This window comes from Taudactylus pleione, unplaced genomic scaffold (assembly GCF_031769625.1).
Source record: "Taudactylus pleione unplaced genomic scaffold, aTauple2 ptg000016l, whole genome shotgun sequence".
Lineage (NCBI taxonomy): Eukaryota > Metazoa > Chordata > Amphibia > Anura > Myobatrachidae > Taudactylus > Taudactylus pleione.
The window spans coordinates 47,557,023-47,577,414 of NW_028284418.1; the positions used below are offsets into that span (position 1 = coordinate 47,557,023).

Here is a 20,392-nt window from a genome sequence, read left to right on the forward strand (position 1 = left end):
GCATGGACGCCATGTTACAGCCGTGAATAGCCACTGACAAGGACGGCTGCCGTCCACGGTTTCAGTGTTAAAGATTGGTAAAAAATTCATACACAAGGCACAAAACCGTGTGTGTGTGTAAGGGACATATCCACAGGAAAAAAAACGCCCATTTTTTTTACGTCCGATTAAAAACGTTTAGTGAGAAACTGGCCTATGAGATGATTTTGTATGTGACAGGGAGCTGAGTGAGTGTCTGTAGCAAAAATAGTGATTGTACTGGATTACTGGGTGCTCTATAATCTCTTGTCTAAAGGTGAATAGGAACAAAGCAGCGATCACCACGCATTAACCCTTAGCTGTGCTTTGCATGAATGGGTAGCTCTGTATCAGAAAATCTTATGTCATGGTGAGAGGTGCACGTTAACTGTATTAATCAATTTACATTTTTTTGTAGTCTCTCTCATACTGTGCACACAGGAGAAGGGCATAGGTCACTAAATTCCACAATAGAATTCCATGGCTGAACACACAAACCTTATCAGAGATGAAGTCATTGTGAGGGAATGAATAAAGGGTTAGATGGCCAATTGGAGCCAGCAGTTTAAATTAAAGTCTGAATGATTTGTAAGTCCACAGGTGGTTGGTGTTTCACAGAGCTCTAATAGCTTTTGTGCTGCTGCCCATAAACCATCATCTGTTTTACATATTCATAAAATGCAGACAGGTGTGTCAGGGGTCGGCTCTTGCAGCAGTTTCTTTAAGAAACCTGAGTTCTATGGGCCTGATACAGCCAAGAAAAGCCTTTTCTCTGCTGTATCTATGAATAACGGTAGTAGGTAGCACACCCCCTTCATAGACAAATTTTTGAGGCAAAATACTGATTGTGTATTCATAGGGTGGTTGTTGAATAGAATCTGTGTGGTGTTCCACAATTTTTATATGTTCTATGGGCCTGATTCAGCAGTGAATGCGAGTTCACTGCTGATTGCAGATTCCCGATTATCGGGAATCTACGCGTGCGCAAGACCCATTCTGCCAGTGTGCCGGAAGTGCCAACGCTGCTGGATACAGGTTATCTGGGAGGGAAGGGCTGCCACGGCAGTGATGGGTTGGGAAGAGACGGGGGCAGAGGGTGGACTGCCAGGGCTGAGCTACAGCCCCAGTCCATCCCTGCATCAGTCCAAATTAAGGCTCATGCCAAGATTGTACTACATGGAATCTGACATGTTTATATTAGTATTCGCTTTACTCTGTTTAGTCCTATTGCCTTTGGTCACATTAGAACAGGATGTCTCGTTTGCATGCGTTATAGGTCTAGTGGCCATATTACATAAATCCTTTCTAGAGAATCCACGTTATAGGTAATGAGTATTCTACAGTATATATTTTTTTGTTTTGTTTCTAGGAGTATAAAAAGGATCATATTCAATTCCTTGATTAAACCAACTCTCAATGATAAGGGGGAGAAAGAGATTGATATCATATCCACTTCCCAGGCCCTTCAGATTGCAGGACGAGCCGGCAGGTTCAGCTCCATATTTAAGGAAGGAGAAGTTACTACCATGCTGCAGGATGACCTTGTGCGGCTGAAGGACATTCTGAGCAAGCCCATCTCAGAAATACAGGTGCATACACTGTAGCTTTCTACAGACCTAAAAAGTTGTTCTAGATCCTGAATGGGAAATGTGTCCATAATGTATTACTATCAACACAGCAATTTCACAGCTGACCCATACAAACTTGTGTGTGAGCCCTACAGACCGCTGAGGATTTCAGTTGTAGTTTTAATTCCTTTTAGCGATGAGAAATAGATGCCAAACGGAGTTTACATATACTCACATTAAAAGCCAGTTAAGGTATTCTAGCTATTTCTTGTTGACCATATTTTTGTTTTTCATTAGGCTGCGGGCTTGCACCCCACTGCAGAACAAATAGAAATGTTTGCTTATCACCTGCCTGATGCTACTCTGTCCAACCTCATAGTGAGTATGCTGCAGAGTCCCTGTCTTATAATCTATTCCTTTTATAGGTAACATCTGCATGTAATGTATAAGTGTATGTAATATTAGGGGTTTGAGAATTTCCTTGTTCCCTATTTCAAACTCCTTATTTTTTAAGGCGATCGGTTCCTATTCAGTCCTCCTGACAGCTGTGTATATAATATTATATTCTTTGCACTGACCCCATAAAGTAATTATACAGCTCTGCACATGGACAGGGCGTACCAGGAATAGCAAAGCCTTTGTAATGGGAAGAGAATTAGAATTAATGGTGTCTAATAAAAGCCACTAATGGTTGGTTTGTCTTAATGACAGCATCACTTACTACATTGTTTTAATTTCTCTTGACTTTTAGGACATATTTGTGAGTCTCTCTCAGGTGGACGGGCGTTATTTCGTGTGCAATATTGAAGACTTTAAATTGATCGCTGACATGATCCAGCATATACCTCTGAACTTAAGGGCACGATATGTCTTCTGCACAGCTCCCATAAACCACAGTTTGCCATTTGTTTCTACTTCACTGCTAAGGGTGAGTGTCTCTTCTTATATCAAGCCTGGTAGTACAGGTTATTAAAGAGTTAACTGGTTAGCTTCATGACCAGACACATTTTCGAAAGAACAAGAGTAACTTATTAGAGCAGCCAAGTGAAATTCCAATCTGTAGGTCTTTTATTTTATTTTTTTCTGTGCGACATTGTTGTCTTGTATTATGTCTAAAGTAGTGTGGTTTTTTTTGGTTATTTAGAAAAAAACTTAGATACTTTTTTTTAGTTTTATAATTATATTCTATTTATGGATTGGGCTTATATCATAATTTTGTATGTATTACGCCATGCAGCGCGATATGCCTGACGTGAGTGAGCTACCAGGTCCGGTGCAACTTGGCTAGCGCCGGGCGTCTTTTATTGCCGAAAATGCATACGAGTCGCTATGTGATGGGACTAGGAGGTGCCAGGAGACTGTGCTGATTAATTTAATATGTGACACTTGTATGTATATCTGTGTGTAACTGAGTCTATAGACAAAGGAACATGTAATGGGAAAAAAGCTGCATTTGCTGCATCATAGCACTTCATGTACAATGAGACTCAGTCACACGCAGATATACAAGTTTCGCTTGTTATATCAATTCATCTCCTGGTGCGTCCTAGTCGCATTGTATTGCAACTAAGACACATTTTTGGCAATAAAAGACGCCCAGTACTAGCTGAGTGGCACAGGAGCTGGCGTTTGGCTGTTTGAAGCGAGTGGAGCAATGATGTGTGAGGACACACCTGTACGTCCATTTACCTTTTTTGTGGATCTTTTTTTTTTTCCCTTTTTGTATTTAATTTTCTACCGCAGGGTCCATAGGGTATCCACAGGATACCTTGGGGTATAGGTGATGACTTCAGTCTTCAGGCACCACAGAGTTAAAGTTTTCAGCCTCCCAGGATGCATCTGGGTCCCTCTCCTATACCCCGCCCCCGGGCCAAGGCATCCCAGTTTCGTCGGTGCCTGGCCGGAGTCTGAGGCACTGTGCAGAGGGGGGCTATGAAGAGCCCCTGAAGTTCGTTTTAAAGGCAGCGCTGGCTGCACATCTGGGAGTACTGACTGTCCATGCCGTCTCCCCTACACCCCGCCAGTACCAGACCGCCGGTACTGATCCGGGGATGCTGGTAGACATCTGGGGTCACGGCTAGCGGTGCCCCCAGATGTCTTGGACCATGGCCGGATCCCAGGGGATAGCAGGTAAGCAGCGGGGTCCTGCGGTGGGTCCCCGCTGGTCACATGGTCCTGAGTCCCCAGGCAGGGGGCTCCCTGGGGACTGGCTGCAGCGTGGAGCCAGGCGACCAACCTGCGCTTCCACTACCCCCTGGGACAGCGGGCCGCTGCTGAGCGGCATGCGCTGCGGCGTCCCTGGGGTTAAATGCATGCCAGGGGAGCGCGCTTTCCCTGTCTCACAGCCGGCGCCTCCCCTGCTGCGCACAGCCTCTCTGCTCTGTCTGATTGGCCATAGTGTGTCAGCGCTCCTCCCCCAGGCCGGCTCCTTCATCCTGCTCCTCGGTGGCCATCTTTGAAGCATGGTGAACGCTGCTGGAAGCCTGTGAGCAGTGGCATTGCGGTCTGGGTCCCCCAGCATACCTCTCCTCCGTTTGTCACAGGTCAGTGTATGCAGCGCTGAGTCCTACCAGCCTGAGGGTCTGAGTAGTTGAAAATCAGCGCTAATAGTGCAGGGATTTGTTTCTTCTGCATTGTATGTGACTAATCTGCTAGCCTGCTGTCTGTACTTTCACTTTCTACTGTCGGCCTTATTACTGTCCCTGATCTTGCTCTGCTCAAAGCCCGCGCGGTGTGCAGGGTGTTATTCACACTATACCAATACGTATAGGTGTGAGTGTCACATACTTACCATCATGTCTGAGACTGACTTTCCTCTCCAGCTCATGTGTACTAAATGTAAGGTACCAATAGCGGAGGGGGAGGGTAATGCGGAGGGGTTATGTCCCCAGTGCCTGGCACTGTCACGGCCGATTATGGTCACTGTCCCAGTACAGGAACCTCCCTGGGCTTGTTTCGCTAAGGCGCTTACAACCCTTGTGGGCCAGCTAGCTCCGCCACCTGCGTTTACCCTGAAGGGTTTGTCCCAGCAGTCAGTGGTGTCGTCACCCATGCGGGAGTTCCCGAGACGATGGTACCCCACAGTGTCCCTGTCCCTTCCCAGGTTTCTCCGGAGCCTACGTGGGTTAATACTCTAACTACATCGGTTCAGCATTTGTCCGATGTTTTACAGAGGGAGTCTGTGTTGTGGCCTCATAAACGGCCGGTGGCGTCTTTTTCTACTTCAGGGTCCATAGGGGGTCCACAGGGTTGACCTTGGGGTATAGGTTGGCAACCAAATCCGGGCACCACGCAGTTAAAGCTTTTAGCTCCCAGGATGCACTTGGGTCCACTCTCCCTATAACCCCACCCCCCAGCCAGAGGCACCTCAGTTTAAGTTGGTGCCCGGCCGGAGTTGGGTCACCGTTACTGCAGGGGGGCTGCTTAGCAGCCCCTAAGCTTAAAAGAGTTTTATTTTATTATTTTTTACTACTCTTCAGAGCGGCAGCATCAGACTGTCCAATGGACGTCTGAGCTGCCACTCCTACACCCCGCCGGCGCTGCGACGCCAGTACAGATCTGGGGATCGCAGCGGGACCCCAGAGTCTGTACTAGCCGGGCTCTGGAGGAATCCCTGGGCTGCTGCCGGATCGACGGGGACAGGTAAGTCGCGTGGTCACCGCTTGCGGTGATCCACGTGTGAATATGCAGCCTTATGCCTCCGGTCTCTGGGGACAGACCGGAGGCGCTAGCGGTGGCGGCGGGCTCCCCCTCCATGGAGGCATACCCCGCGTGTCCACAGCCCACCAGGGATTATAGCGGCAGCGGGAGCCGGCATCCCGGGGGGTTAATTGCTAGCCAAGGGAGGAAGCCTTCCCTGTCTAGCGGCTCCTCCCCTCAGCTCAGCGCGCCTTTCAATAATACAGTCTGGCGTCGCTGAGCTGCTTCCTCCGCGGGCCACGCTTCTTCTGAGGTCTCCAGTGGCCATTTTCTCTCTGTGGTGCTGCAGAACTCTTAGGATGTCAGTGAGCCCAGTCCCCCTGCGTACCTGGCCATTTTGGGTGAGTGTACACAGCGCTATAGCCTTCCCAGACACTGAATCTGGGCAGTTGAATGTAGCGACATTGTGCAGTATATTATATGTCATGCAAATGTATGTATATATATTTTTCTGCATTGTATGTGACTTATGCTAGTGCTGACTGTCTGCTTTTTCTCTCACCTGTCAGTGTATATCTATCCCTTTTCTTTATCTGCCCTAATACAGGTGTACCTGGGGTGGTTCTGAGACCTCACATATATATATTTGTTAATATCTGTGAGGTTTGTCACATACTGTTGCGTGCTGCACGTTGCCATATTTTAGATGGAACTGTGAGTTGCATACGCTGATAATGGGTCCCTGCAGCTAATCTTAGCGTCAGTCAGGACCGGTATGGCGCTGCTTAATATTTCCGTCAAGATAGTCAGATATATCTGACCAGGAGATTGCACACGATACTGCACCCATTATTGCTATCCTGCAAGTCATAGCCTGCAGGAATTAGTGCGGAGGATTTTAACTCAGAAAGGTTTATGTATGCGGCACCATCTGGTGCGGGGCCCCTTGCACGACCCCCTTAAAGGGCGGTTTATTTCTCAGGATCCTCTCCTTTGAGGATCGCCGGGCGGGCCCCATTGTCGTCACTCGCTTGGAGTTACTTCACCATACTGCCCTTTTGAACTCGGGGTATCTCGCAATTTCTTGCAATTTACCCCTGTGCAACAGACTGTCGCTCCCCGCCGGGGTTTTTCACAGTACATGAATTACCTCCGATACCACATCGGTCTGTCATTCCCCTTGCAGGGATTACCACAACGGCCACCCTGGTGGATGTCGTTTTATACGAAATACTAATTGGCGTGATATACGCCCTGTGGTTACTGACCAGTGGCTCTGCCGTGAACTGGATGGTATATTCGGCTCTTTCCCTCTCACATGGGGGGAGCCGATTTCAAGTATTATTATCCCTGCTTTGGGGCTGGTAGCCAGGTTCATTCTGGATATAGAGAATGTCGATCCTGCACCTGTATCATACATCTCCCGTTTTCTGCCCAGCGGGTGGATCTCATAGCGGGAGTCTGGCTGTCGCCAGATACGAGGAGTCACAAAGGCCTCCTGTTTCCCATTCCCTGAGGCTCCTCACAAGTAATGGAAATCCCCTTCTGGGATGGATTTGTATGTTAATCATCGGGTTACAGGCATTAATACGCCTCCCATCCAGGCCTGGACGGATTTTACGGATCCGTAGGTGGTAACTTTGCCTGAAATCAATGTACTCGTTTTCAGGGCCTGTTGCCCGTCCTACCATGGACATCGCATGGTGATGCTTTTGTGATGTTTTTCCCCTCCAACACGTCTGAGGTTCAAATATCTTTTGCCGCTCACATAAAATATGCAGTGGTCATATGTGGGATTACCTCATGGGATGCCGGTCTTCTAACTTTCAGGGTTTCGGCGGCGTCTGTATCCGCCGCAGTACCCTATGGCTGTGTTATGGGAAAGCAGAGGTGCACACTCCTTCCATGGGGAAGATCTTGTTTGGTCCTGACAAGATCGTTGCATCATTGGCAGTATCACTAATGGGGAGATACCGTCTTTAGCTACTCCCACTACATTCGGACTAACTCTGTTAAGTCTTTTTGTCCTCAGGGTCAGCCTAAAGGCCTGTTTTTTCCTAGGCTGTCGGCCTCCATGGGGGCCACCATATCCAGTACCGAGCAGTCCTGGACTTCCGGACGACCCTGTTTCTACACCTGAGGATATACCCTCAGCCTGACGGGACAGGTCTACATCTGGGGAATTTCCAGAGTGAGGTACTGATTCTCAACGGCCTCTCATTGCTCAGGCGGCCTCCTCACAGGCATTGTTACACGGGCCCTTCTTCAGACCTGATCAGGGCCTTACAATCCCAGAAAGCTATACAGTCTTTGTGGTAAGCAGAGCTATTTCGGCCAGCCTCTCTATCTCAGTGAGGGACTGGTTGTTCTACTTTCTTTCTGGGGCGGTGACCGACTGGTCCTCATTTGCCTATACTCTGTCTCAAATCTCTGAATCAGATTCCAACGGTGCCTGGACTCAGGTGGAATCGTCCATGCTCCATCATCCGACGTTTGGAACCTGGGGATTTTAGGGTATATCTGAGTATTCAGGATACGTACCTACGGGTACGTACAGAGCCCTCTCATCAGCATGGGTTCAGGTTTGCTGTGCCACAGCAACACTTGTAAGTTTCGGGCTCTGCCTTTTGGGACTGTCCTCAACTCCACCGGGGTTTACCAGCCTTATGGATTTTCTGACAGTTCACCTGTTCAGGGTATCCGAATGCTCCTTTCTCTGGACGGTCTCCTGCTTTTAGCAAGATCACCAAGGTACTTTACCGCCAGGTCAGGATAACCGTGGCTTCTTCTCGGCACAGATAATTAGTCAACGGAGAAAAAGTCCTCCCTACATCCCTCACAGGGTTTTCTTCATCTGGGAGCACTGCTGGATTCTCAGACTCTGATAATTTTTCTGGCGTAAGACAAGATCTCCACTCTTCAACTTGGAGTGTGCGGATATCTACACATTCGACATATGTCATTACTCTTTGTGATGCGCGGTCTACCAGAGTGTCTACCTTTTGGTAGGGTGGAATGTGCTCAGTTCCATTCCAGGCCTTGCCATAATTGACTCCCCTCCAGATGGATCGAGTTTTTCCCAATCGGATCGCTGTTCGAACAATGATACTTTCTCCGGAGGCGAGTTGGTCTCTGTCCGGGTGGCTATGGCCATCTCGTCCAGGGTGTTCTTTGCTACAGACAGTGTCTGGTCCGCATTCGTTTCGGGGCAGTTGGACGTCTGTCGTTTCTGCCCTGCCACTTAACTTGTTGATACTTTAGGCTGTCTTGGACCTTCACTCTGACCTAACCCATATGTCACGGTAAACCTGAATAGGTTCAGTCCGACAGTGTCACAACAGTGACTTCCATCTAGGCAACACTGGTAGTTGGGTGGCAATGTCAGGTATGTCATCCATTCTGACATAGTCCAAGGGTCTCCTCCTGGCCAACTCTGCAGTGTTTATTCCCGGAGCTCTCCATTGGGAAGCGGGCTTCCTCAGCCGTCGCGACGTGCATCCCGGGGACTAGTCTCTTCTCCAAGAGAGGTTTCAACTCCTGGTGAGCAGAGGGGGCCTCCCTGAGGGGATTGATCCTCATGGCCTTCTGACTTGATCACACATTACCGGTGTTACAGTCCAGCTCCAGGAGTACTGAAGCTACCTTCAGTGACTCTTTGTCAGTGAAGTGGTCCTTCCACTTTGTGTACCTGTGTCCTCCGGTCTCCCTTCTTCCTCGAGGTCTTCGGAAGTTTAATTCGAGACGGAGGGGCTTTCCTTCTGGGGGCTCCAGTTCGTCCCAGACATCACTGGTACTAAGATTTTCGGAGTCTCCTCATCGATACTCCGTTCCTACTGCTTCACTATCTGGACCTGTTGTCTCCGGGTCCTTGTTTTTCCCTGGACCTGGATCGTTTGTCTTTGACTGCGCCCCTACTGTGGTCCTAGGGCTTCCCTGGCTCTGTCTTCATTGAGATGTTTAGAGCAGATAGGCCAGACTTTGCTGGGATCTGCCACGGACTGTGGCATACATAATTCTTATGGTATCGTACCTGTCGATACGATCCTCCGGTGTCCAGGATTTTCAGATATTCTGGCATTCCTTGCGGCTGGCTTGGGTTTCACCCTTGGCCTGGCCTTCCTGACAGTGCGGATCTCTACACTGTCGGTATGGTTAAGATATGGAATTGCTCCGCTCTGGTATCCAGTTCATCCTTTGGAGTGTTTTCTGGATTATGCCTCCACTTGTCCTCCCTAGGGACTCCTGGGGAGTTAGTAGTGGTTCTTTGTTCCCTCCGGGGACAGTCAATGGAACCGCTGGTTGTGATAGCCATTACATGGTCTATTGTTTAAGCTCTCTCTCTCTCTCTCTCTCTCTCAGGGTGTTTAAATCAACCAGGAGAGTGTCTGAATTGGGAGCGTTCTCATGTGGCTCCCTCTTCTGGAGGGCATCATGTCAGGGTGTGAGTTGCTCTCGCCCTGTATTTCTTCTTAGAGTGGTTTTTAGGTTCCATATTTTTCTGGAACTTATGGTACGGCCATTCAGTCCCCAGTCTTCTCGGCTGGTGTGGCCTCATTGACTGTGGTCCGGCCTCTTTGGCTTTATATGATCCGTTCAAGTTCCTTATGGTAATCGGACTCCTTATTGGTGGTCTGCGGTTTCTGGTTTTCACAGGAAACGATGGCCGGCCTATAATGAAATGTTGGCTGGATGGCCTCGTATGTCTTCCTCAGGGGCCTACCCATGGGTAGGCATTTCTGTCGTTGAGGCTTGTTTTTTCTCGGGCCATGTAACCCTCGTGGGCGGCTCGTTGTGGCGCCTCGGCTGTTTTGCCTTACTAGGTGTTCACTTGGTCTTCTGTCCATACCTTTTTAAGGTTCTAGGCATTGGTTTCCTTTGCCTCTCAGGATGCTTCCTTTTTGGCGACGGATTCTCCTCTCAGCACAGGAGCGTCCCCACCCTTGGTTGAACTGCTTTGGGACATCCCCAAGGTCAACCCTGTGGACCCCCTATGGACCCTGAAGTAGAAAACAAGAGATATGGTAAGAACTTACCTTTGTTATCTCTGTTTCTACGAAGTCCATAGGGTCCACAGGGCGCCCACCCTGACGCACCTGGCTTCATATGGGCTGTGTTACTGGTCACCGGTTTCCCGTCTCCTTTTCTGTGAGTATGGTTCTAGAGTGTTCCAGTTTTCTCTCTCTTTTTCTCTCCTCCTCCGGCCTTTGGCTACTTACAAACTGAGGTGCCTCTGGCTGGGGGGTGGGGTTATAGGGAGAGTGGACCCAAGTGCATCCTGGGAGCTAAAAGCTTTAACTGCGTGGTGCCCGGATTTGGTTCCCAACCTATACCCCAAGGTCAACCCTGTGGACCCTATGGACTTCGTAGAAACAGAGATAACAAAGGTAAGTTCTTACCATATCTCTTGTTATCTGCTCCTTATGGAGATGACGATGAGACGTCAGATGATGGGGAGATTCTGGATCTATCTGACCAAGAACCTCTCCGTACCAAAGAGCCGGACGCTAAGTCCAAGGTGTATATCCCTGGTCTTATTCGAGCGGTCTGCACGGCTTTAGTTATTGAGGATATTGATCCTTCGGTGGCCACATTCATATATGCCTTTTTAAGGATATTAAGGGTGAGGCTACGGCGTTCCCTCTTTCTGATCAATTAGTGGATCATTTAGAGGAGGCGTGGAAAAATCCAGGTAAGCGGTTTCTGCCCCAGAGGCGCTTAGCCGTGGCTTATCCGTTTGCGGTCAATTATTTTTCTAAGTGGGAATCCCCTACGCAAGTGGATTCACATGTCACACGCCTAGTCAAAAGTGCCATGTTGCCTATGCCTTCGATGTCATCCTTGAAGGATGTCACTGACCGCAAGGTGGAGATCTGCCTCAAATCTGTTTATTCCCTTGCAGGGAAGCATCCAGACCGGCTATGGCCGTGTGTTGGGTAGCCAGAGCTATGGAGGCGTCTTTGGACTCTGACTGTTCGGCTGAACAGACCGAGTTGGTGGGCAATCTCCGAGACTCGGCCACTTACATTAATGAAGCGGCCTTAGATATTTGTATGCTCACCTCTAGGATCTCCTCTGCAGCCGTGGCTGCTCGTCGCACCTTATGGTTGCGTTCTTGGAAAGAGGACGCGGATTCCAAAAAGGGATTAGAAGGTCTGGACAGGTACTATTTGGTCCAGATCTGGACAAAATAGTAGCTACGTTGGCAGCAGCAAAATCTGCATGTCTTCCGTCTGCTACGATTCCTTCTAGTGCTGGTGGGTCGTCCTTTCGGCCTCACAGGGCCCAAGGTAGGCCTAAAGTACAGTCCTTTCCACGGCAGGCTGGGACCAAGAAATTGTCCAAACCCAAGAAACAGGTCTGGAGTACCAGACGTCCGGCTCCTAGGTCAGATAACAAACCTGCGGCCTGACGGTCCAGGTCTCCTTTTGGGGGACCCCAAAGTGGGGGGCGCCTGCTTCAGTTCACTCAGTGCTGGTCGAGGACTACGACAGACACTTGGGTTCAGGAGGTGGTCTCTCACGGGTATGCCCTCTCCTTTCGACACAGGCCTCCATCCCGGTTCTTTACCACAGGCCTTCCGCTAGACCGGAGCAAAGCCTCGGAACTGCGGAAGGTTTTGCACACTATGCTCCAGGCCGGAGTTTCAGTGCATGTTCCAATTTCCCAGAGGGGCCTGGGTTTCTATTCCATTCTATTTTTGGTGCCGAAACCCAATGGGTCTTACCGTTCAATACTAAACCTAAAGGCCCTCAACAAGTCCTTGAGGGTGCCTCTGTTTCGGATGGAGACCCTGCGGTCCATTATTCTGGCACTGGAACCTGGGGACTACATGGTGTCATTGGACATCCAGGACGCTTACCTGCATGTCCCTATTCTTTTGCGCCATCAGCAGTTCCTCAGATTGGCAATCTGCAACGAACATTTCCAGTTCCGGGCACTGCCTTTTGGCCTGGTGACTGCTCCACGGGTATTCACCAAGGTCATGGCGGCTCTCCTGCGGTCGCAGGGAGTCCGACTGTTGCCTGATCTGGACGACCTCCTGTTGATAGCGGGTTCTCCAGAGCTTCTTTTACACCATCTGGATCTGACGATTGCGGTACTGCAATGTCACGGCTGGTTGACAAACTGGCAGTGGTCCACTCTCACCCCGTCTCAGAGGATCCTGCACCTCGGGGCCTTATTGGACTCCAGGCAGCAGTGGATCTTTGTGACGGAGGAAAAGATCCTTGCTTTGTAGTTGAGGGTGCGCAGTTGTCTGCAGTGTCGTCGAGTGTCGATACACTCGGCAATGAGGTTATTGGGCTCAAGGGATGGGGCTCTCGTATTCTGGTCTGGGCGGAGCGCAATCTCCCAGTATTATCAGCAGTGTTCATCCCAGGAGTCCTCAACTGGGAAGCGGATTTTCTCAGCAGGCAGGACGTGCATCCGGGAGAGTGGTCTTTACACCAGGGCGTCTTTCAGAGTCGGGTGGACAAGTGGGGTTTTCCAGAGATAGACCTCATGGCGTCCCGGCACAACAACAAGTTGCCGGGGTACGGGTCTCGAACAAGAGACGAAAAGGCGTCTCTGGTGTATGCCCTGTCCGTCCAGTAGACGTTCCAGTTTGCCTACCTTTTCCTTCCGTTTTCCCTTCTTCCTTGGGTAATACGGAAATTCAAATCAAGAAGGAGGTACGCTACTGTTGATAGCTCCCGAATGGCCCAGACGGCACTGGTTCTCCGACTTCCAGAGTCTGTCAGTAGACGTTCCTCTGAGGTTACCATTACGACCGAATCTGCTGTCACAGGGTCCTTGTCTTCACCCGGACCTGACTCGGTGTGGCTGTTGAAACGGTCATGCTAAGGTCCAGAGGGTTTTTCTGGCTCCGTGGTGCAAACCATGCTAAGAGCTCGTAAACCTTCCTCGGCAAGAATCTACCATCGTGTGTGGCATACTTTCTTCCGGTGGTGTAGACCTAGAGGGTATTCCCCTAGGGAGTTCCGCCTATCTAGGGTGTTGGCTTTCCTACAGGCTGGAGTGGATCATGGGCTTCGCCTGGCTTCTCTGAAAGTGCAGGTGTCTGCCCTGTCAGTCTGGTTTCATCGTAGGATTGCAGCGCTCTCTGATGTGCACACCTTTATGCGAGGTGTTCTTGGCATTCAGCCACCTTTTGTTCCACCGGTGGCGCCTTGGAATTGGGCTGTGGTCCTGAGACCAGGGACCACCGTTTGAACCACTGGACTCAGTGGACTTTAAATGGCTTACAGCTAAAACCATATTCCTTCCGGCCATTGCCTCGGCCAGAAGGGTTTCGGATTTAGGGGTTCTCTCTTGTAGACCCCCCTTTTCTGATTTTTCATAGGAATAGGGCGGTGCTTCGCACTCGTCCGGGATTCCTTCCCAAAGTGGTATCCAGTTTTCACATCAATGAAGAAATTGTTGTTCCGGCTTTCAATTCACCTGGACTTTCAGTGGGTGAAGCCACTTTGGATGTTGTGCGGGCCTTAAAGATTTATGTGTACCGCACTTCTTCGTTTAGGAAGTCGGACGCTTTGTTTGTCCTCTGTGTCTTCCGTAAAAAGGGTTGGCCTGCTTCAAAGCAGACTTTGGCAGGCTAGATTCGTATGGCAATTTCAGAAGCTTATCTCCATGAAGGTCTTTCAGTTCCCTCCTCTATGAGGGCTCATTCCACTAGGTCTGTGGGTCCTTCGTGGGCAGCTAGACATGGTGCCTCTGCAGTTCAGATACTGCAAGGCTGATACGTGGTCTTCTGTCCATACCTTTTGTGAGGTATTACGCTTTTGACACCTTTGCCTCTCAGAATGCTTCCTTCGGGCGGCGGATTCTCCTCTCAGCACAGGAGCGTCCCCACCCTTGAAGGATACTGCTTTGGGACATCCCCAAGGTATCCAGTGGATACCCTATGGACCCTGCAGTAGAAAATAAGAGATATGGTAAGAACTTACCCTTGTTATCTCTATTTCTACGAAGTCCATAGGGTTCCACAGGACTCCCGCCCTGTCGCACCTGTACTGCAGATGGGCTTTATTCTGGTCACCGGTTTTTCCGTCTCCCTATGGTGAGAATGTGATTCTCGTGAGTGTCCAGATCTTTCTTCTCTCTCTTTCTTCTCCTCCTCCGGCCTATGGCTTGTGACGTAACTGAGATGCCTTGGCCCGGGGGCGGGGTAGAGGGGAGGGACCCAGATGCATCCTGGGAGGCTGAAAACTCTGTGGTGCCTGAAGACTGACGTCATCACCTATACCCCAAGGTATCCTGTGGAACCCTATGGACTTCGTAGAAATAGAGATAACAAGGGTAAGTTCTTACCATATCTCTTATTTTTTCATCCAAATAAACCCATACTATATGACCTGAAAGCTGTTTCTGCTGATGGTATGAAGCACTGTGATGTTGGGAAGAGAATGAAGTGGTTGCGCAGTCCCACAATGCACCTCATGCAGTGTATAAAACCGAGCATTGATAAACCTTGAAAACAAGGGCATACTCTTCAATATAGAGTATACCTTATAGGTACATGCAGCCAGGCAGAGTGCTTATCTTACACTACCATTAGGGCCTCAGTATGATGACTATATTAGCGCCATTAAGGATAGATATGTAATTTTAATAATTATGGATGAATGAAAATTATATACGTTTTTGTGGGGTTTTTTTCTTTTTCGTGTGAATCTCAATATATATATATATATTTTTTTTATTTATTTTTTTTTGTTCTCTTCAAATTAAATAATAATGCTTGTGAAAGCCGGCATCCTGGGCCTGTAAGCTTGGACACTTGCTTAGCATATACTGTAGCCATGGCTAGAGCTACTGCTATATGTACAGTGCATGACTAACTGCCTGTGGGGGTGTAGGTGTAAAGGAACAACCCTTGGAAACATGTGAATAACACATATGGGACCTCATTCAGAGTCTGTTGTTGCGGCCGCACGGTCGTACGCCACCGATGTTCGCTATACTGCGCATGCGTAAAGTTCGCAATGCGCGTGCGCAAACTAGCTGCTACGATCCGAAATTTCTCTCTCCTTGAACACAGCCAGGTCGTAGTTTGAGTGACAGAATGAGGCGTTTGTGGGTGGTAACAGGGGAAGGTGCTTGAAAACGGGGGAGTGGAGATCCGAACGCAGACGTGCCTAATTATGCGAACAGCGTTTTATGGGAGTGCATACGGTTTATGGGAGTGCATAATTAACAAAGTAGCGTCATGTGACATGGGAGGTTTTTACACTGACATGATCGTAGAGCTTAAGAGAGGGTATGGTCAACCTTAAGCTCTACGACCAGTTTCGATGGTTCCCGATGGTCTCGATTAATCCTTATATGCCCATAGATGACGTGCAATGCGTACGAGAAGGGGGCGTATTTTTTTGAATTCCGACCGCTTCCTCCCCTTGGTCGGCCAGCTACCGATCCGAACTTAGGGGGACAATTTGCGAGGGAATCATTTGAATATCCGGACCCTTTTCCCGTACGACCGTGCGGCCGCTTCGACCGACTCTTAATGAGGTCCATGGTGTGGTTGGCAGGAGGTAGTACATTGTAAAAACCAAGATGTGTGGTTAGCTATTTCTGAATGCTTTTAATATAACCTAGGACAATATTTAATATTGGAGGACAGAGGCATCAAATAGCCATTCCTGTGACAAAGGCATTTATACAGTATTCTAGTCTTTGTACTTGTTGGTATTTAGGTTGTCTCCATTGTTAAATCTACAAGCTTCATTCTACAGCACATTTCCTATAAATGCAAGAAGAATTGCACGTCTTCCTCACAATTTGTTCTCTGCTCAGCTAGAAACATGTATTACATATATATGCCTATTGTCTTTTAAGGTCCTGTGTTATGGAACCCTTTATATAAAGGTCTTCTATTGCTGTTTCCCTAGTTTGCCCGACAGTTCAGCAGGAATGAGCCTCTGACGTTCCAGTGGATTTGTAAACATGTTAACTGGCCCATTTCACCTCCTAAAACCATCAAAGATCTGATGCACCTAGAAGCTGTCCATGACATCCTCGATCTCTACCTGTGGTTAAGGTGAGTCCAGCTGCTGCTCTTCTCATCTGGGACATCAGTTTATATGGCTCAATTGTGGCCTATAGTACAGCAGCACCCCTTCATTTATGCAGGATATAGGAAATAATGTGTTGCAGTTCATGTTGTGGAAGTAAATCCGGTTTCCCTACAGCTAATTGTGGGATGGTATAGGCTCCTGCAGACTTGTAATCAAACACACAATCCTTTAGATGGGACACATATAATATTTGGTAGCTGAGTGCTATGCAGTGAGCAGACCTGGTCTTCACTATCTGTACCATCATCTGTAAAAGCAAGAGCAACCCAGAAGGGGCACTTTCCATCTACCTCACTTGCAATCACGTCTCTAAAAGTCAGTATCTCACCTGCTTAATCGCTGGTTAACAAAGTGTACTCGCCACATACGGTAATCTAACTATCTTAGAGTCTGAGCTAACATTTAATTTTCATAGATTTGTTTTATCGAAGCACATTCTCAGTTTAACTTGTTTTCTGCGATATTAAATTGCCCTGGTAATACTGTATATTTAGTTTTACCTTTGAATACGTGTAATGTAAATATAAAGGTATACTCTGTTGACGTTTTGTTTGCTATTCCCCATTAATCTCATGCCAGTTTTATTGAAGTAAAAGGTCTGGTGGGTGTGATCTACTGGTGTCATTAATGGAGGGGTGTAGGGGTCCTACTGGGACGTGACCAGCTCCAGACAAAAATATGGTAGAGAGCAAGTAAATAGGTAGCAGACACAAGCCTCTTGGATTACACAGTACACACATATAGGTAGCAATGTGCATTCATCTGACCTAGGTACAAGTCATTTTAACTTGAGAAGATCCGTTGTTTACTATGTCATTCCAATAAGCAGATTGTTGATGCCCAATGTATTGTGTGTAAGTTTGTTTGATGTTTACTTCAAATAACTTTCTACATTCATCTGCAGCATTGAGCACAGGCAGTGAGTAGTATTTCACCTCCAAGGAGACAGGCCATAGAAGACACCACTTCCCTATAAGCTTTCTGCTATTCCTCCTTTTATTTTATTTTTTCCCCACCGCATTGAAAGAGGTGGATAATGGGACTTAAAATCCTAGGAACATAGCAGTAGAGGGGTGTGTAAAACCAAAAAAGAGGGAAAGAATTGTAAAAAAGTGGGCGCTAATCAATATCTAATCACCAGTTAGTGGTTCTGATTAATGTACCCTGCCACTACAGCTGCCCCCACATAGGCAAACCTGGGAATTTACCAAAAAATAACACCGTACTAAATATAAAAATAATGGGAGCGCTAGTAATTGGCTGCTGGTTTAAAAAATAGATTTATTCCAGACAAAACAGTCGAGTATAAATTATATCGATCAAATCATTCTAATACAGGTGGAATGATTAATAAGGCGAATTGCCACAAATTATAGCACGGATCCGGCTTAACCTATTTAAAAAATATATAACAAACAGACATTTAAAAAACATATAAAAAATACCAACATATATGTCAAACAATTGGGATATGCCGGCCACTCTTGTATAGATCTATAAGCATCAATTCAATCAGATTAAGGTAGCGGAGTATGGAGTGGATGTTTAGTAATAGTCAACAGATATGTATTAATAGTTTGTTAGTATAAGTGACCATTCACTGCCAATTAGTATGTGAATTAGTAAAGTTCAGTCACGGTTTAGTTAGCAGATGAAAAAAAGCAGCTTATATTATGCAGATTGAAAAGTACTCCTGCTGCTGTATATTTCATACATTACCAGCCATCCATCACTGTGGGAATATAACGAGGTGATGCTGACCTCTACCCCAGACCAGGGGGAGGAAGTTGGGCAATGCTAACCAAATGTAAGAGTCAGTGTTGGACACAGTGTGTCAACTGTAGTAGCGCTGTATGTCAAGCGGTCCAGAGGTACAATTACTAATGAACAACAATCTGATACTTATAATTGTTGATATTTTTTAAACCAGCAGCCAATTACTAGCGCTCCCATTATTTTTATATTTAGGGTGTGTAAAACACCTGCTCCTGAAGGTAGGAATCTGTTACCATCATCTCCGTACCGGATACCTGAGGTGAGGGGGAGATACTTATTGCCATTTCCTCTGCATTGTTTAGGAACTTCTGTCATGGTCACCGCAATTACTTGGGAAGAGTAGGGCTGAACAGCAGCCTATCCTTGTCTGCTGCTGCAGAAGATATCGTAACCTCTACAGGGGCCAAGGAGAAGACGGTGTAGAGAAGTACTTTTGAAAGACAGTACATTTGCTATCAAGATAGCACTCGCAGCTGACAGTAGGCCAGACCGTGTAGTAGTAGTAGTAGGGAGCCTCTGTGAGTTGGGTCAACACCCCCCAGCACAGGGAGTAGGAAGATAGGTGATGGGCATGTCATAAGCACATGCCCTTTGTCTTTCTATGCAGTGGTGACCTCTGCAGGCTCCCCAAAAGGTGGAAAAGGGTGGCTGACTGCCTCTCCAGTGTGCCAGCGTGGGAGGCTCTCAGCCTTGAGCCTTCGGCCTAGGTTGTCTACCTTTTGTTATGGTCCTGAGACCAACAGTGATGCAAGTCCAAACATGGGGGGAAAATGCCCTTCACTTTTACTACAGGCCAAGGTGGAAGATGGAGATTCTGATTTAGAGAGGGATTCACTAAAAACTAATGACATTTCTTCCAGTTTGGAATTTGGGCAAATTGAGGAGAGACCTACAATGTGGACATTGATTGATTGATTGATTGATTGAAATAAATATATCAAACAGGAATAAATGTTGCAACAGCCAATCCTGTGTAAAAGTCTACGTTTGAAAAACTTTAGTAAAATAGTATGTCCTGAATTTTCACATAATTAATTTAAAAGTAGTGTACAGAGTCAGAGAAAAGACTGGAACATGAGTATCCATTTAATGATGAGGATGATGACCTACAACTATGGACTATAGATCATAATGTGGATACAGCCCAATCTCCGTATGTCTAGTACTACTACTGTCAGTCTTGGAGAAGGGGAAGTAAGAGTAAGCAAGTCCACCATAAGAATTTTTCACTTAATCTTATTTCCCCTCTATACCTTTTTCAGTTATCGCTTTATGGATATGTTTCCGGATGCAGAACTTGTGAGGTCTATACAGCGAGAGCTGGACTCCATCATTCAGAGAGGAGTCTATAGCATCACTAAACTGATTGCAGCCTCAGAGAACAATGTTGCTCTTCAAGTCATTGACGAGCTCTCCACCAATCACGGGACCGTTCCAGATGAGAACCAACGATACGTACACAGGAGAGGCAGAACAGCTAGGCAGATACCAATAACTACTGAACAACACAATACGTCTCTTACCTCTCGATTGGTTCAGGATGGACTTCTTACACCAGATATGTTAAAACAGCTGGAGAAAGAATGGTTGTCTCGTCAGTATAGACACGGAAACCAGAACAGCGTAGTACATGAAATGGACATTTCAAAACCGCCAAGAAAGAAGAAATAGCGCACTTAGCTACATACTGTTTTAATATAAAAAAATAAAAAGACTTTATAGAGAAACCACATCGCTATGGTATTGTTGCATACATTTTTGCCTTATGCACATCTATGTGAATCCACTATCTAAAATCATACTTGTAAACCATTTCCATAGTAACAACAAAGGGTGGTACAAATGCTGGTCATTATGCCATGTTTAACAATGGAGTTTCAATGCATCGTGTTACCTTTAAGCGTTAATCAATCCGTAGGGCTGTCTCCTCTAAACTGGGCAATCTTACAATGCAGCTGTTATAATGTTGTTCTGTTATAGCATCCCGAAGGGGATGCACAAGAAATGTAACTTGCATCTCTAGTGTTCACATAACTAAGCTTAAACTAGAGTGAATAGGATTTGCTGAAAGAGCTGCATGTCCATTTTGCATTTCATTATTTTACTTGCTTTGGATGCCCTACTTCCACTAGCCCAACAGGCCAGGTTTTGTGGATTTCTTTAATAATGCGCAGGTGAGTTTGATCTATTTTGCTGTGTAAGTAATTATGCCACCTGCTTCGACAGACCGATAACCTGACCAAATGTGATGTTGCGGGTACTGAGGATTGGAGCCGTTTTAGACTGTCCTTGTAAAGCACAGAGACTTGTAGTTGC

The 20,392-nt window shown here is 47.2% G+C and overlaps 1 protein-coding gene across 1 annotated transcript in view; it reads left to right on the forward strand.

The window, feature by feature from the left end:
* The window catches only part of SUPV3L1 (Suv3 like RNA helicase), a 46,467-nt gene extending 26,659 nt beyond the window's left edge, over nucleotides 1–19,808 (forward strand). Inside the window, exons 11-15 of the mRNA XM_088476102.1 lie at nucleotides 1,388–1,607; nucleotides 1,884–1,964; nucleotides 2,338–2,514; nucleotides 16,115–16,263; nucleotides 19,339–19,808. Coding sequence (XP_088332228.1) covers nucleotides 1,388–1,607; nucleotides 1,884–1,964; nucleotides 2,338–2,514; nucleotides 16,115–16,263; nucleotides 19,339–19,747 — 1,036 coding nt within the window. The 3' untranslated portion in view covers nucleotides 19,748–19,808. The remainder of the gene's footprint in view (nucleotides 1–1,387; nucleotides 1,608–1,883; nucleotides 1,965–2,337; nucleotides 2,515–16,114; nucleotides 16,264–19,338) is intronic.
* Nucleotides 19,809–20,392: the final 584 nt, after the last annotated feature.